This window comes from Parus major, chromosome 7, assembly GCF_001522545.3.
Source record: "Parus major isolate Abel chromosome 7, Parus_major1.1, whole genome shotgun sequence".
NCBI classification, from domain to species: domain Eukaryota; kingdom Metazoa; phylum Chordata; class Aves; order Passeriformes; family Paridae; genus Parus; species Parus major.
In genome coordinates this window covers 12618726-12635269 of record NC_031776.1, presented here as the reverse complement: position 1 = coordinate 12635269, position 16544 = coordinate 12618726, and the positions used below count along the sequence as shown (strand labels likewise).

Below are 16544 nucleotides of genomic sequence, written 5' to 3'. Positions count from 1 at the left end.
TGGGAGCTTGAGCAGGTTCCCCAGCACCAAGCCTGACAGAATTCAAGAGGCATTTGAACAACTTTCTTTGGCACATAGTGTGACTCCTGGGGATGTCCTGTGCTGGGCCAGGAGTTGCTGACAATCCATCATGTTATTTTGAGAGCACACAATCTGAAACCTTTGCTAAGTATTTTCAAATACCACGGTCATTATAAAAAAAATAAACTTTTTCTTTGGGGAACCTAGGTTCAATGAGTGTGAAACTGCTGTGTGCAAGCACTTTTGCCAGTTACCAGAGCTAGTGCCCTATTTTGGGTGTGGGAGGTGCAAAGAGGGATATGCTGGTTGCAAACAGTTCAGCTCTTTGCCTTTGAAGAAGTTGCACAACTGGGCCAGTTGGCCTTTCTGACTTTCAAGTGAGCAGACTGTGATTAGGAAAGGCTGCTGCTTAATTCCTTCTTGCATCAGAGGCACTGCATTAACTGCTGCAACTCCGGTGGCCCGTGTTAAGTGTGCCTGCATGGCCAGGAGTTCAGACTGGTTCCCCATTATAAGCAGCTGGAGTCTTGTATGTTGCACACAAAGCAGTTTCTTGGATTGAGAGTAGGCCAAGCTGTCACCTAAATAGTGGATCAGAAGCTTTCAAAACCAGATTGAAGGTGAGTGCTGTGACTGCCTGTAATGCTCTGCATCTCGCCAGTTCCCGTGGTCCCAGCTCACCCCACGTTCCTGAGTGCTGCTGGCAGTCTCCAAATGCTGGGCAATAACATCTGAGTGTAAGCAGCTGGGGGAAGAGTACGTGTACTATCTCTGGTTGAGCTACTCTCATGGAGTAGTCTGATTATAACTTGAGAAATGGAATGTCCACTTGTCTATTTTAATTACATTTTTAAAAGAAAAGGCTAATTAATAAAAGTAGTGAGCTGAAATAAAATTTCAACTGAAGTTCTCTGGATGAAGCTGTGTAACTTAACTTCTAATTGAAGTCTGTGCTCATTTTTGTGCCTGCTGTAGAAAATTCTAAAATTCAAGCTGCACAAGAATTTTTAGAGTAAAATCTGTGTTAATAGATTGTATCTGTTTTTTTTCTATATTCTAAAATAGAAAAATCTTTTCTGATATTTAATGACATACAGGAATTTCTCATAACTAAAAATCTTGAGACAAGACTTATTGTTGACATAACTTGTATGTATCTGAGTTTTTTTTTGTAACTGTGAGGTACAGAATAGCTTGTAGTTCAAGGTTTGGTGGTTAAAAGTTATGCCACTTCATTTATTGCATATTTTTTAATTGCTCTGTTACCACATTTTAGCATGTTTCAGGAAGTAGAGATTGTTCTCCAAATACCTCTGAGCACTATTTAAAAAAAATAAAAAGTGTTTTGTCTCACATACTGTTATGTAAGTTGAGGGTTGGAGAGAGGAGCACTTCAGCTTCACACAATTTTATGTAAAGCAGTTAAGTGCTCAAGCTCTTGAGCTCATCGGTAAGCTACCACATAGTTAATTTCCTAGTATTTATGAAATCCTACTGTAGAGCATAAAGAAGATGAAATATAATGTGCAGAGAGCAGTCAGGGTTCTGTTTTGTTTTCAGTGCAATGCTGACATATATTTGAAGTTTAAATGGTGCTTACTTCTTAAAATAAGTGATCATAAATGTAGTCAGTCTGTCTTATCAGCTCTGTTTCATATTGATTTATTTTACAGGCTAAGTAAAATATTTTCTACCTGTTAATCCTGTAACTTAGGTTTTACTCTAATATGTTTATTCTCTTCTGGATTTTACATCATGGTTTACAATTCTTTTGACTTAATTTTTGCCTTTGTCTTTTGTGTACAAGTTCCTGGTCCTTAAATTATGTGGCTATTTCCACTAGAAGCAAATTGAAAAAGTAAATGAAGAAATAGAAGGACAATTTGGTTGCATCAATATCATTGATGCATGCACCACAGTAGTCTGGCTTCCTGTCTAATTATTGAATTGACTCCCACTTGCTAGCAGAAATAAATAATATTAATTTATAAAGCTGTTCTTATTTTGGGAGCAAGGATGTGATTGAATATATATGTAGGAAAAGAGTTGCTATCCATGGTAGAGCTGTGCTTCAGGAAATGTCATGTAGTTACCTTTCCAAGTATTTTTCCAGAACACTTTTAGGAGGGAAATGCAGGGAATTCATTGTTATATGTATTGTCAGATTGTGGAACAATTTTGCCTGTTAATTTCTGTTGAATGTTTTATATTTTACAAAATCAGATCCATGGTTTTATGTAGAAACAATGTCTGGCTAAGATCTGCTTGTGAAATACTTATAGTTTAGTGCTTTATAAGCAGGTGAAACTAAACACTGCTTTTGTCAGATGTGAGAGAGTTGCCACTGGCTTAGAACAGACACATGAGATAGTGCCCTAAAATATTTCTGTCTTTTATAAATTGTATATGTGACCTAGTTAGGTTAACTGTATATTATACCAAATCTTAAAAGCCCTTCCTGTTTAGAAGAGATGGCAATGATTTTATGTTTTGGTATTTTTATTGTATGGCTACTTCTTTGAGGGTATTTTTTTGTTTGTTATTCCAGAATACTGATCAGCTTGACTGACTGAAGTCATAGATTTTTCCATGATGTCATTGGTTACCCTTTATTTTTCCCTTTATCATTTATAACTCTGAAAGTGAGCCAGAATAAAAACAATCTTATATTTTACTCAAAAACTTAAAGAACACCTTATATTTTACATTGCTTTCATATATTGGCAAAATTTTAAAGCAAAAAAGTAAGTTTAATTTACTTGATATCAAATTACTTTCTTAGTATATATCTGCTATAAACATTTGAGAAACTTATTCAACTATTTGATTTCTTTTCCCTGGAATAAATGCTACTCTACTTTTAAAGCTAGGTCTGTTCCCAAAGAGGTGCAGTTGTGGGTACTTATATTTAATTTAAGAAAATTGCAGGAAGACTTCAAGTGTTCATGGACACGGTATCTTCTGTGTCCATAACATGAGGTGAGGTGCAGAAAGATTTAAGTGCCTCCCTCCCTGCCCCACATCACTGGATTATCAGGTGCTGATGCTGACAGTGTCTTTTAATAGTGAAAAAGCAAAAATCCCAATTTGACAGAGTCTGTGCTTGGGAAAGAAAACATTTCATGCTAGAATACAAATGGTATAAAGCACCTGCTAAGATAGGTGACAAAATTCAGAGAAGCACACAACTGTTTAATGTGTTCAGGCAGCTGTTTGAAACAGGGAAGAAGTTGTTCTACTGATTTTGTTAGTTCTGTGGATATGAGAGCATTGAGACAGTTGCTAAGATGGCAGCACAGCTTGTCTTGTATTACTGTTTCTTGTGAGCAGAATTTGGGCAGAGTACAATAATGATGTGGCCATGACAACAGTTTTCAAAGAATGATACAGGCAACTAAATACTGAAATAGCTGATGTACATTTGAAAAATGTCTTGCAGGTAAACTTCAACATCTCTTACCCCAAATACCATTGCAAATTCTTCACTGCCTTTTTTTATTTTTTTACAATGTTCCTTAATTATAAGCTGTGTATAGACAAAACCCTGCAATGAGCAGTGAAATCACAGTGTGTTGAATACTTTGTAGCTGCATGACTTCAGCCCATGGTGAGTGTAAGGTAACACACATCCCAGGGAAAGAGATTATGGCCCTCATAAACCATCCTGTAATTTTCTGTGCACCTGTAAGCCTGCCAATAGTGCTCCTGTTTTCCTTTTGCACCTCATCGTTTACTGTTGTTTTCTAGTGGTTTTCCCCACATGGTAGGTCGTAGAACAGGAAGGGGGGAGTTATTTTCATTATGTCAATTTGTTTTTTCCTTTTCAGTCCATATGGGCAGGAAGGAGAGAGCACTAATTTATTTATGGAGGATTCCTTTTATGGACAAGTCACTCTGAGCTGGAAATGCCTTCATGGCTGGCTCAGTGTTTTGTTTGCTTCATTTGGTAAATGATGGTCAAGTACACACAAATTTAGTTATTGCTTTTGTTTTGCTTATCTCCTTGGTGTTAAGTAGCCAGGATTTTGCCTGGAGGAAGGCAGGCAGAATTCAAAGATAATTGTTGATTTTGAATAGTAAGGTATGGAAAAAGTAAGGTGTAAAGTAGGCATCTCCGTGATTTTTTCTTTTTTTTGTGTGTGTGTGTGTGGTTTTTTGGGTTTTTTTTTTTTTATTCTTTTTCCCTTTATTTTGGAATTGATTTGAAGAATCCTGAAGCTGTTTTCTGAGTACAGCCTGGAAGCAGAGACCATTAGATTACTTTGTTGGCTATTACAATAAAATTATGCTCTAAATCAATTGATATCTTTACTAGTGTAAACTAGTAACTTCATTTAAAGTTGAGATTAGATAAAGAAATAATTCCTTGTAACAGTTATTGATAGGTTAAAAAATTCTCTTGTAAACTCCAGGAGTTAATGACTCCCTTTGCAAGCTTTCACTGTTGAATAGAGCAGTGTCTTGGTTTTGCCAGTGAAAGATCCAACTTTAGTATTTCAAATTTTGCATGGCTTTGTTTTATAGAAAATCTCTGAGATTTTCTCCTTTTTTATATACATCTGATCAGTGTTCTAGGCAAGTAGAAGACTTAGGTACAAATAATGGTTGGAATGACTGATTACAGTCTATCTCCTAAAATAAGTTTACAAATGATTGTTGAATGCATGCAGGCATTTGTGCTTTTGAGCAGTCAGTTCTTTGGGTTCTGGACATTTAATGTAGTTTCTCCTCAGTGAACATTTTTTTCTCTGAAAAGAGAGATTCCTGGGAATGCTTCAATCCTCAGAAGGGCTAGTTAGTACAGGATAATAAGAGTAGTAGCCTAGAAGATTTTCATTTTCCATTTTTGATGCAGTTGGTGGTGTTCTGGCCATATCTTTTTGACATTTGGGAAAGGTTACTTTGCACTTATACAGCATTGCCTTGAAGGTGCTTCAGACAGAGAATATACTCAATTAGCTTAATGTATTCCTGTGGTTTGGGTGTTTCTCTAGTTTAAATTCTGCTTCATTGGATTGTTTAAAACACTTACTTTGATTTGCCCCTGTGTTTGGGTTGCTAAGTCAGTCAGCAGAGGTGCTTGCATTGGCAGTGTCTTAGTTTGAAGTCTAAGGGAATTGAAGGGAAGGTTTCTTCCAGGAGTTTTTTGGAAGTTTCTGCCCTGATAGGCCTGACAGGGATTAAATTGTTACCTCCAGGGTACGGATGTTGACAATTTCTGTGTAACTTCAGAGCTCGGAAAGAATTACTTTTCTTTCTCATCCTCTTTGAAGTGGAAGCATTGTAAGTAGGCTTGGGGGCATTTTAAACAACATATATTTGATTAGTCCTCTTTCAAGTTGGAGTTGAGATAGTACAGATATGCAGACTGTGGTTTTAAATACAGAGAAAAGCACATTATTATGTATTTTTAGAATTTGTGAAAACATATAATGTGAAACTATTGATCTGATAAACCAAATGTTGTTAATGCCTTATATCTAGAATACAAGAGTAAGTAGGAAAGACTTTTTCTTGCATAAAAGCCATCCTTTTCTTAATCTTTAAGTATCAGTTTATTGGCTGAGCATTCTGATGTTTATCAGTACGTGGAGTGTACTGCATTCAAGTAACAATTCTCTCCTGCAAGATTCTGAGAAAACTAACATTTTGAAATTGGTACATTTCAAAAGAAATGAATTATGGAAGAACATGCTGTTTTCTGTGGTTTGAGGGAGTACTGCTGATTTCCTTAAGGAAATATGGCTGTGTTCTCTTTTACTGCACTGGAGGGCTTCTCTCATAGTAATGATAGCAAGTGTTGTTCTCTTCTGTTTGCCATAGGTGTTGTGAGGATAAGACTGTACTTGATAGATTTTTCTCCTCTGTCACATCCAGTGTAATCTGCTTTAAAAGAATTGTGATGATCAATTCAAGTCTACTTGCATTTTCAAAACAAATGGTTTCTGTTCTCAGGCAAGCTAAAGGTTTGAAGATAACTTTTCATTTCAGTCAGAGGGAAAGTCTGGCATATTTTGACCTCATGACTTAAGCTTGGTCTTATTTAGTTGTCCTTGATTCATGGAAATGAGTTTTGCTTTATCTTTGTATTGCAGAAAAGAGTAGAGTAATGGTTTCTCTAAAGATGTATATAGAATTTCCATGTGATTTTCTTTCTTTGAGCTGCCTGTTTACAAAACAAGCCAGTCTCTCCTTCCTTTCACTGTACCCAGGAATTTAGTGCTAGGGTAGGTAATAAATTTATGTGCATAGTTTGTTACCAAAGTATCTCTTCTCTTTTTAATAGCCCTTCTGTCTCTGATTTCCCCAAAGATTGTTCCTCATCAATTATTCTGCCTGTCTCTATTCCCTTTGCACTTCGTTTAATATGCCTTACTTTGGAGTAAGAGGGGTATCTTCATGAAAATATGTTAACTAGAGAGAAAAATATTTTTCTATCACAAGTTAGGCACTTTCCACAGTAGCTTTCAAGGTGAGATGTTGATTTCCAGCCTTTTATTGCCTTGGGGAAGGTTTTGGGGAAGGTAATGAATGGGACTTAAAATGATGGAAAAATTCCATTATAAAAGTCAACGGTGCTTTTTGACACACATTGTTTGATGCCAGTGCTTTTCCTCAGATTTTGCCTGTTTTACAGATTTTGTGATGTTGCTGGTTTTGTTGGTATTTTTGTACTATGAAGCATAGCTGGTTTTAGAGGTAGTATCTTTTAAAAAGACCAACCCACTTAGCTAAGTATTTGCAGCTGAAGGTTTTGAAAAGCTGTACTATGATATCATACTTCAAAACCATAGTGCAGTCTCTGTCAGTATCCTCTAGTGTGGAGTAAAACAGTGTGTCTGTTTATAATTCTCTACAGTACTTGTGGTGTATTAGCTCTGAGGCAATATGGCAAAATGTGTATTTCAGGTAGAAAATGAGCTTGCTAAGCCTGGTTGATTGATAGTTTGAAATCGTTCAAGTTCAAACAGTTGGGATTTCAGCTAAAGGTTTCAAGGTACTAGATTAATAAGGAGTTATTATTCGGTTTCCTACCCATGTAAAAACTCGAGTATCAAACACAAGTTTTGGTCAGCAAGTTGCAAAGCAAAACAGCCCTATGCTGATTTTCTCATGAAGCATTTGACTAAACTATAAAATTTGATGTAACACACCAAAAGTTGATGAGTTATAATAGGATTAGACAAATTTACAGGACATGGCTGATCAGTATCTTGAAATACAGTTGTCTAGATGCCACCATTTACAAATATTTCAAAGGTTATTTTTTGCAAGCTGGTAGGAGACTACACTCTTAGGCTTTCTCCCTGAGTCTTTGCTACCACTGTTAGATTCAGGATACTGGGTGAGGTAGACCCAGTATAGCTCCTCTTATGTTCTTATTCCTTGCAACCTAACACAAAGTTTCAGATTTGAGAGGTCTCACTATTTTATCTTTGAAAATTGTCAGGAACAAGATTGAAATTTAAGACTAAAAGAGTGTAAGAGACTAAATTTAAGACTAGTTTACCATGACCAGAATAGAAAATAGTAACATGTACAAGAGTAAGATATCTCTTTTTATGGAAGTATCAAAACAGAAAAGACTGTTAATTTAAATTAGATTTGTAAGACAATGGTCATATTTAATTATTACAGAAATGTGTACTACTGCTGTAATTTGTGATCATTCTTTAAAATACAATTAAAATACTCAAAAAAATTACTTTGCAACTCTGCTACCTGCAATAAAATGCTGCCAAAGTGATATTCAAGCTGTACAGTTTAGCTGCCAAAGTTTTAAAGAAAATTAAATCATTGAACCGTGGAAAAGTGACTGCATAAGCACCTGTAACTGATGTTAGCTGAAGTGCTAAACCAGCTTTTGGCAGCATGGCCTCTTCTGCAGGTGCGCAGAATATTTTCTTTGTGTCAGTTTGTTCAACTAATACAGTTCATTAAGTATTTCATTTGAAGTTGAGAAATGGGCTGGGAATTGAAATAAAAGAAACACTTATTTTCACCTTTCAATCTGTGAATACAAATAAGGTGAGAGAGTCGAAGATCTATTAGTTTTAAAATCTTATAGGATATATTATCCTAAAATGATTTATTTAAATTCAGTAACTACAGGTAATATACTGCTTAAAAACCCAATGTGTTTAATAAGATGAATACTTCTTGCTGTGTTCAGCAAGTTGGATGACTAAGACAACTTGTGTTTTAAGTATATCTGGAGTTCAGTTTCTTCTGACATCTGAATGCCATTGGAAGGATATTAAGCTTAAAAAAATTACCAACCAAAGCAAAAACCTAAACAAAACCGCAAAACCTCAACCTCCCCCAAACAAACAATCAAAACCAAAGCAAACCTCCCCCTGTATTTATGTTCTAATGTAGCTGAGCATTTTTTCTCCCCAAAATAATAATTGAAAAATGTAAGATGTTTGAAGTTGCTGTAACTTTTAATCTTGTGTCTAAAGATGTAAATTGTAGGATGTACATCAGTCAGTAGATGAAAAATACAGAGATTCATGAAGATGCTTCACTTGTACAAGAATAAGAGAAAGCCTGGCCCATCCTGGAAAGTGCTGCTTCTTTTTTGTAATAGCCAGTGTATTTTCACAAAACTCCTGACCAGTCTGCCCAGCAAGGGAAGGAGTTGCGCATTTTGCTTGAGTTTGAGAGAGGGAAAAAAAAAAATCACAGCTGCCTGTTGTAGCTGATTTGCCCTTGCTCCAGGATTCTGCTCTAGCTCCTTCCCCTCTACCCAGGCTCTTCCATGGGGTACCTGTAGCCAGGATCCTTTGGAGCAGGGTTGAGGTGTTCCCTGGACTCCAGTAAGTCTGGGTGCTCCCTGTCTGCCTTACGAGGAGCTGAAAATAGGAGCATTGTGTTGATAGCGCTGAGAAGATCCTGAAGTTACTCTGCATGTGTTACAACCTTAAATGAAAGAAAAGAATAGCTGGTTAAGATCAAAACTCAAGTCCTGTCCTTCTTGAAGCTCTTTTGAGAAAAATGTTTAAATGGGAAGAAAGTAGCAGCATTATTTGTACATCCTCTGTAGATGGGTATGTCCTAGTGCCTTGAGAAGTGATTAACTGATCGGTTTGGGTTTTGATCCTGAAAACAGGATTTTTATGATTGAAATAATGAGTGTAAGTGATTCTTACATGTCCATCTTTGAAACTGCAAAAGCTGTAAATGTAAATGTTTTATAGTTGTTTCACTAGGCCCTGTTCTGGTCTTAAAAACTGAGAGAACAGTTCTTTTCCTTCATAACTGAAACCTGACTTAATGCTAGCACATGCAACCAGAGAAAATAATTTTTTTGAAAGAACTGGCACTGAAAAATATCACCCCAGAACAATATCTATTTAAAGCCATTCCTGTGTCTTACTTGCAGGCCATTGCCTTTGTTTTTCCTTGTAAGAAAAACTGCACCTCATGTGGAGTGATAGAGAAGTACTTCGTGCTGGGTTGATGTGTAAAAGACAGCTCTTGCTGGAACTGCTAGAACTTTAGCTGGAACTTTTTCACCTGCTTGAATGTTTAAGTCAATTGTCTTAACTGTTACACCATCCTAGTTCATTAATCTTCTGTCCATGGGAATTTAAGAAGTGCACTGTGTGCTTTGGGAAGCACAGCTGTAGATTTGAAATTGTATCGATAGGTTCTGTTATAAGCAATTTGAGTTAGCTTTAAACATAGAGGTCACATCATCATAGCACTGCATACTTCAAAAATAAAAAAAGCTGTGCAGTACCATCACAAGGTAGAACATGCAAGCACACGTCAGCTACATTTGAAATATGTGGCAGAACCATTCCATGATGCCTCAGGTGGTGGCAAGCAATATATCTGAGGGTGACCAAATTTACACACACTGATTGCTCAGTGCTCTCAAAAAGTGCTGACTGGGAGGAACTGCCTGTATGCCTGTAAATGTGAAAATTGTCTGATGAAAAGAAGAACAATAAGGGCATATATTAATCTTTTATGTATTTAAATATAAATTAAAAGCTTGCTTGTAACTTTGTTTTCAGGGTCTGACCTGTTTCATGACAAGCTAAGTTTAAAAGCAATTTTGACTTTTTGCTAGAAATGGTAGTTGCTTATTTTTTGTCTGTTCAGAGCTCTTCTAGCCAAGAATTGTCCATGCTGAACTGCAATTCTACATTTGTGTGTATATGCATATAGTATTTAGGTGTTTTGTTTCAGCTTACTTGAAATGTTGTGATTTGCTCAGAAGGAGCTCTGAAAATAATATTTGGAGGTATCTGCAAGTAAGATAATAATTTGTCTGTCTGTCCAGGCACGGTAATTTGGAAGCAAGCAGCAGAGTAATTGTCATTGGTATGGCCTTCAGCAGCTGATACTTTGATACACACTTGATGGACAGCTCTTTTCCCATCATAGTCAGCATTTTTATATTCAGGAGCAGAATTTTAATTATGACTTTAACTGCCTAGGTGAAGTATTGTAAATCTCTTTCTGCCCATAATATTCTGTCCAAGTGTATCTTTAGTTCTGCTCTACTGTAATTCTTCCCAGTGACCTAGAAAAACCAACCAAGCAACCTCAGAGAATGTTAGTTGTCAGTGATGCAGTAGCACAGCAATACACCTATGCTTGTGTTTCCTGCGTTCTTTGTTTTTCAGCTTACCTAAAAGTCATCTGAGAGTGTTTGCATCCAAAGCATTGCTAAAATTGATTTTTTAGTACATGATTTGACTGCGTTATGGATGGCTCAGCCTGCCAAAAATTCTCATGGGTGATAAAGTCTGGTTGTCTTCAGCATTTTTCAGCAACCTACAACCTAAATCTCAAAGAATAAAGGGATTTCAGGCTGGAGATGGACTGTGCTGTCCTGAGTAAAGAGATGTTAGAGCAAATTAATGAAATGAAGGAAGGATAGGAATAATATTTTTTGTGGTACTGGTCATATTAAGTGGTACTCAACTGTCTAAAAGTAGGCCTGAAATCTGATGCCAGAATTCAGCACCTGGAAACTCTGTAAAGCTTCGGGGGACCCCAGCAGGGGCAGCTGGAGCTCCAAGGTTCCCCGTACCATATTCAGGTCCTGAAATCCAGACCTTGCATTGTTTACCTGCAGTTGCACAGTATTCTTGAATGCATCACTTGTAGTTTGTCAGGCCCCTCCTAGCCTGAATTTTGCACTGCCAGGAGGCTTCAGAGCACATTCTTGGTCGTGGTAGGTGTTAATGTCTATGCACAGCTTTTTGGTGAAATTGAAATAACTAGCAAAACAAACTAAGACAATCGGGTTACATGTGGTATGGAGGTGTTTCTTCTGCCATTGTGTTGATGAAAATTTTCACTTTTTAATTGTACACAAATGGCAGAAATCTCTCTTCTGGCTCTTTTTTCTTCTCTAATGCAACCAATTTAAATCTAAGTGTGGTTTCTACCATATGCTTGTCTCAACCATATTTGCAGTTAAAAAAATATTTCCAAAACATAAGAGTTCAGGGAAAATACACTGTTAACCATGAGTCTGTGTAGCTACTAATTTTTGAGGGTGATGTTAGCAAAAAGAAAAGATTGATGTACATTGGTTGAAACTAAGTGATAGACTTTAAGTGTGGAAAACAGTAAGACTTTATCAGCTTTGTCTAAGAGTACGTGTTGTGAATAAGGCTGACACATGTGCTTAAAAGGTGCTATGGTACTATAATAAAAGGTACTCTGCAAATTTTTTAAGTATGGGAAGTGCACCCTGAAGTGATTGAAGTTAAAGGCTGTCATTATGACAAAAATTTTAGACATGTGTTTCAGTTTCTGTTGTCTGCAAGCTTCTGATGCAGTGCTGCAAGATGAGGATAACTATTTTTTAAAACTGAGTTCCTAAGTTTAAAATACAAAGTGCTACTCTGGAACGAAATAGTAGTGCTTATTAAAAAACATGTTTCTATGATCAACTTGGTATGCAGGAAGGAGTTTCTCTCTCTCTCTCATCATTCAGGGAAAGATGGATTTTGTGTTTGAACTTACATTGGTTGTTATAAATGTTCAGCACAAATGTAAGAACGTGAGTAGAATAGCATAGAAACACAGCATGACTAAAGGAAAGCTGTAAGGAAAAAGGCAGCATTCCGTTTCCTGACAGAAGAAAACAGATGACAGAATCTCTTAAGAAAATGTGCGTAATTTTCTACAGCACTACAGTCTGTAATAAACAGTATTGCTGATGGTTTCTCAGTACATTTTGTTCATGGCTGAGGAAGATGGGGATGAACAAATGCAAGGTATGTATGGATAGTGGACATGGTCCAGCTCCTGGGTCTGGTTGAATCTGGGGCAGTAGATGTGGGGAGGTTTCTCTTTGGGAGTGTAAGGGAACGTGCTTGCTTTCAAGAGACCTGAGTGTGCAGTGCAGAGGAGGTGGGGAAAAGCTGGAAAAAGAAAGGAGCCTGTGGCAGAGGGGCAGGCTGGAGTGTGTGGAGCGGCATAGAATGTGTTGTTATGGCAGGGAGCAGCCCAAGCCACAGAGGAGATGAGGGGAGATGGAGCAGAGGTTGTTAGCTCCAGGAGCTGCTGAGAATTGCTGTCTCATGCAAGGGAGTAAGGGACTCTCCTGCAAAGGAGGGCAGTACAGCTTCTCCTCATCTCTTTCATCTAATCGTCCTCTTTGCTGTGCATTTTCTCCTATTAACAAGCACATTTTGGTTCAGTTTATCTTTGTCTAATAAAAGGTTCATTTTGTGTTTCTGTGGTGTGCACATGTAAAACAATAATGGCTAGAGGGACCATTTTGTATTATTTTAGCTAAAGACTACAGCTGACTTGTTTCACAGAGTTGTTATGATGTGTGATATTTCTGTACAAGCAGTTATGTTACATGTCTGCAAATACATTTTAAAAATGAAGAAAATAGACTCTGATTCTCTCTTTAAGTAAAAAATTATCTGTAGGACCCTAAAATTTACAACATACTGGGAGAAAAGAGAAAACATTGTATATAATAGCCAAAAAGTCCAGTTGTCTTTCTTCAAGTTGGGAAGCATTCCAGATGAGCACCATAAATTTCGTTGCTTCATGGCAATAAGCAAAAATTTGCAGGAATAGAAAGAAAGAAAATAGCTGCAAGGCCATCTTCCCAAACTGGAGAATGGTATTTGCTATAATCCTGCTGCTCCTGCAGACTTTGGTTTCAAAGTTTAGACAGTTGTAAATTTTGTTTCAGTTTCTTTGGAAAACACTGACAAAAAGCAAGTGAAAGGAGATCTTCAGAACTGAGGATGGAGAATGTAGGAAGAAGAAGGATCTTGAAGCAGTCAATACAGAGAGCAGACAGAAGTGCTGAAGGGGTGTGGTGCAGGAGACCTCTTCTTTCACCAGCTCTGTAGCTGCTGGAAGGCCCTGGAACAAGCAGGGGTCTTGTCTCCCAGCAGTCACAGGATTGGGAGCCTTCATCTTTCTCTCAGCCAGAGGCATGAGGAAGAAATGAAGGAAGTTAGTTATAGAAGACAGCTCAGGGAAAAAGGAGAAATCTAATTTCAGAATGTTGGCTTTGGGAGGAGGATAAGCTCAGTATAAATGATCTGTTTGTGTGGGGTCACTCATCCCCCTCCGTTCCCATCTTTGACCTCTTAAGTTGACTGGGGAATTTTTTGTACTCTCTTTGAGTTACAAAGTGGATTTTTTTTTGAGTGGATTTCTCACCTTGGAAAAAGGAGGACAGAAATGAGGAAAGAGGCTGGAATGATGGCTTTGAAGATGGTAAGGAACAGTATGCTCATTGAGTTGTGCAAGTTTTACCAATAAAAGTACCAGTGCAAACGGTTTTCAATAGTTCCTCGTAGTTTTTCGTGTCAAAAGGAGTTGGAGACTAAATTGTGTTGAATCATACAAAAATATTTCAGCATCTGTTTTCAAACTGTTATATTGAAGAGAGACAAAAAAATTGGACACAGGCCACCAGAAACTTTAGTGATACACAGAAAAAAATATTTTAAGGTGATCTTAAAGAAGGGAGTAACTTGTATTTAGCTTTTGTACACCTTCTTGCCAGATATGCCTAGAGGGGAAACAAATTTCTCCTCAGCTTCATATGAAGAACAAGAAGATTTGGGTGGAGAGATTTGGTTCATTTTGACCTGTTGACACCTTTGGAAAATCACACAAAATTTGGTGATCAATCCCTTTCTACCCAACTTCTTTGTAAAAACATGCATAGCTCTTGGTACAAAGATGATAGTCACTTGACAGAAAAAACAGTATTCACCTGCTGATGTTTAAGCATTCCCTTAATACTAGGACACAAATTTAAGTCTTACTTCTGCTTTTCTTGCTGATTTCCTGCAGAAGTGAGCATAGGAGAGATTACCTGCATATAAAAACTTGCTCACCATGGGGAAGGGTTAAGAACATTAGGTTCCCTGGTTGCCCCTCATCAGGTGCTGGTATTTATTCCTGCTATATTGAGAAATTTGTGCTGAAAGTGAATGTGGTAGTGTCACTCCAGCTATGTTAGCATCTAACAAGAAAACCGTTGCATGTTCAAACTTCTTTTTTAGATCTAATAGTTATGGCTGCTATCAGCCCCAGCCACTGTACTTAGTGTTAGAACTGACAGCTATAATCTTAATTTCTCTCACTTAATGGTGCATGTAGTTGCAAGATACATGCAACTAGTCATTTGTTTTTCTGAGGAGGTGCCTTTTTCTCCTCTTTGCCAGCAGTTTTCACCTAATTTAGGTAGCTTATGGATGGAGGTCTATTACATTGGTGTGTAAAAATTTTATAATTTCTTTAGCTCAGTAAATCTGAAACAGTACAACCCTATCAAATCTAGTAATTTAACAGGTGAATATTACCACAGAGAAGCTTATATTTAGGTGCTGCACACTTTTCTTATTTAACCACATGAAGCTTTCCCTTGTGCTAATGTAGCATCCCCAAACCTTTAAATTCTGTTTTGTCTCGCAGGCACACCGCTTCTGGTACGGAGGAGCAGTGATCCAGCTTTGGGTGCACCTGATGACTTCCCAAGTGCTTCTCATCCCAGTGACTGTGGCCTCAAGCATGTTGTGGCAGTAGGTGTCATGTGACTCACCTTTTGCTTAAGACTGAAACTTTTCTTTCCTGTTGGAGTATAATAGTTTTATAAGCTCCATATGTATTTGGATCTATAACAAAATGCACCACACTTATTTTCTGTAAAATAGAGAATTTCCTCTGGAAAAATAGTTTAGGTGATACAATCAATTAACAGTGGTTCTAGAAGAGATTTACATAAAGCTTAGTGGTGTCATAAGGCATTGGAATATGAACTGAACTTTCAGCAGTTATTTATTTGTTCGGTATTATGTTTTCCAGTTTGTCATTGTTTCTTTGCTCTTGCACCCTTTTCCAATTGTCTTGTTTTCTAAGGGCATTTCTGTCATCTTTGGTACCCTGCTACTCTCCTACATGGTGTCTATCTCACTTCTCTGTTTGACCTGACTCTTCCCTTTCGAGGACAAATTTGTTTTCAATATAGTTATTCTTAAGTTCTATTGCAAGGCCACAATTAGTGAAAATACAGTAACTCTTAATTATATGTTTTTGCAGACTGTCTTTAATCTTCTTAAAGTGGTGCTGGTGATGCTGTCTTAGTCACGCTTGGGCCACATGTTCTACTTTGCAGTTTTAAGACCTGAAGCTTTGTGTGTAGGGAAAGCATTCCTATATTTCTTATAAACCAATGAAATTCTTCAGAAACTCTGAATGTCATCTGGGACATGTAAGTGTCTTGAGCTGAATAAAGCTATTTTTTAGTTTTTGCCCAGAAATCTCTGGTGGGTCTAGTGCTGCTCTTCTTTAGACCACATGAATGCTGGCTTAAATGGTGACTCTGCTTTCATCTGCTTGTAATATTTATGCCTTTTCCCCTTTAGATTCTCTGCATAATGTTGCAGTTCACTCCCTGTCCCCAGCTGTGCAAAACAATCTATTGCTGGTTCATTTCAAAACAAAGCAGCACTCAGAAACCCTGAGTCTTTGTTTGGTGCAGGAGGGATGTTGCAGACTAGATCACAACTTGTTTAGAGCAGTGTTCCCCAGAAGGCTGTGCTGGCACATTGGGGAGTGGGGGGAGAGAGCTGGGGTTCAGCGACACATCCTGGAGTTGGGAACCTTTCACCTGAAGGTGTATTTAAGACCAAAATTCCAATTAAGTTCATGTGAATAAAGGAAGTAAATAGTCAGTTGACTTGCATGCAGATGATGTTCTATGAGTCTCACTCCACCTCTGCAATTCTGAAGGCCAACACAGGGTTTTAGTTGACTGTTCATTGTTTCTCTTTGCATGGTCAAATGCATGTGCATCTAAGTAATTTGTGTGCACCTTATTTTACAATGGCTTTTGTTATTTGCTAAGTGGTGCAATTTTAAAAGTCTCAGTGGCTCTCCAGGTACATTTTGATGTTACAGGGGGCTGAACTGGTTGAAGTTACATATCATTTGTCAGACCTGTTTGAGCTGAGAGGTTTTTCTTGATGTTTGTTGCAAGTATTTGTCTATTAATGAAATACTGAGTC

The 16544-nt window shown here is 37.5% G+C and overlaps 1 protein-coding gene across 1 annotated transcript in view; it reads left to right on the top strand.

Annotated features, from left to right (window-relative positions):
* The window catches only part of PARD3B (par-3 family cell polarity regulator beta), a 392350-nt gene that overhangs the window by 117034 nt on the left and 258772 nt on the right, over positions 1-16544 (top strand). Inside the window, exon 4 of the mRNA XM_015635105.3 lies at positions 14953-15059. Within this exon, the coding sequence (XP_015490591.1) occupies positions 14953-15059 (107 nt within the window). The remainder of the gene's footprint in view (positions 1-14952; positions 15060-16544) is intronic.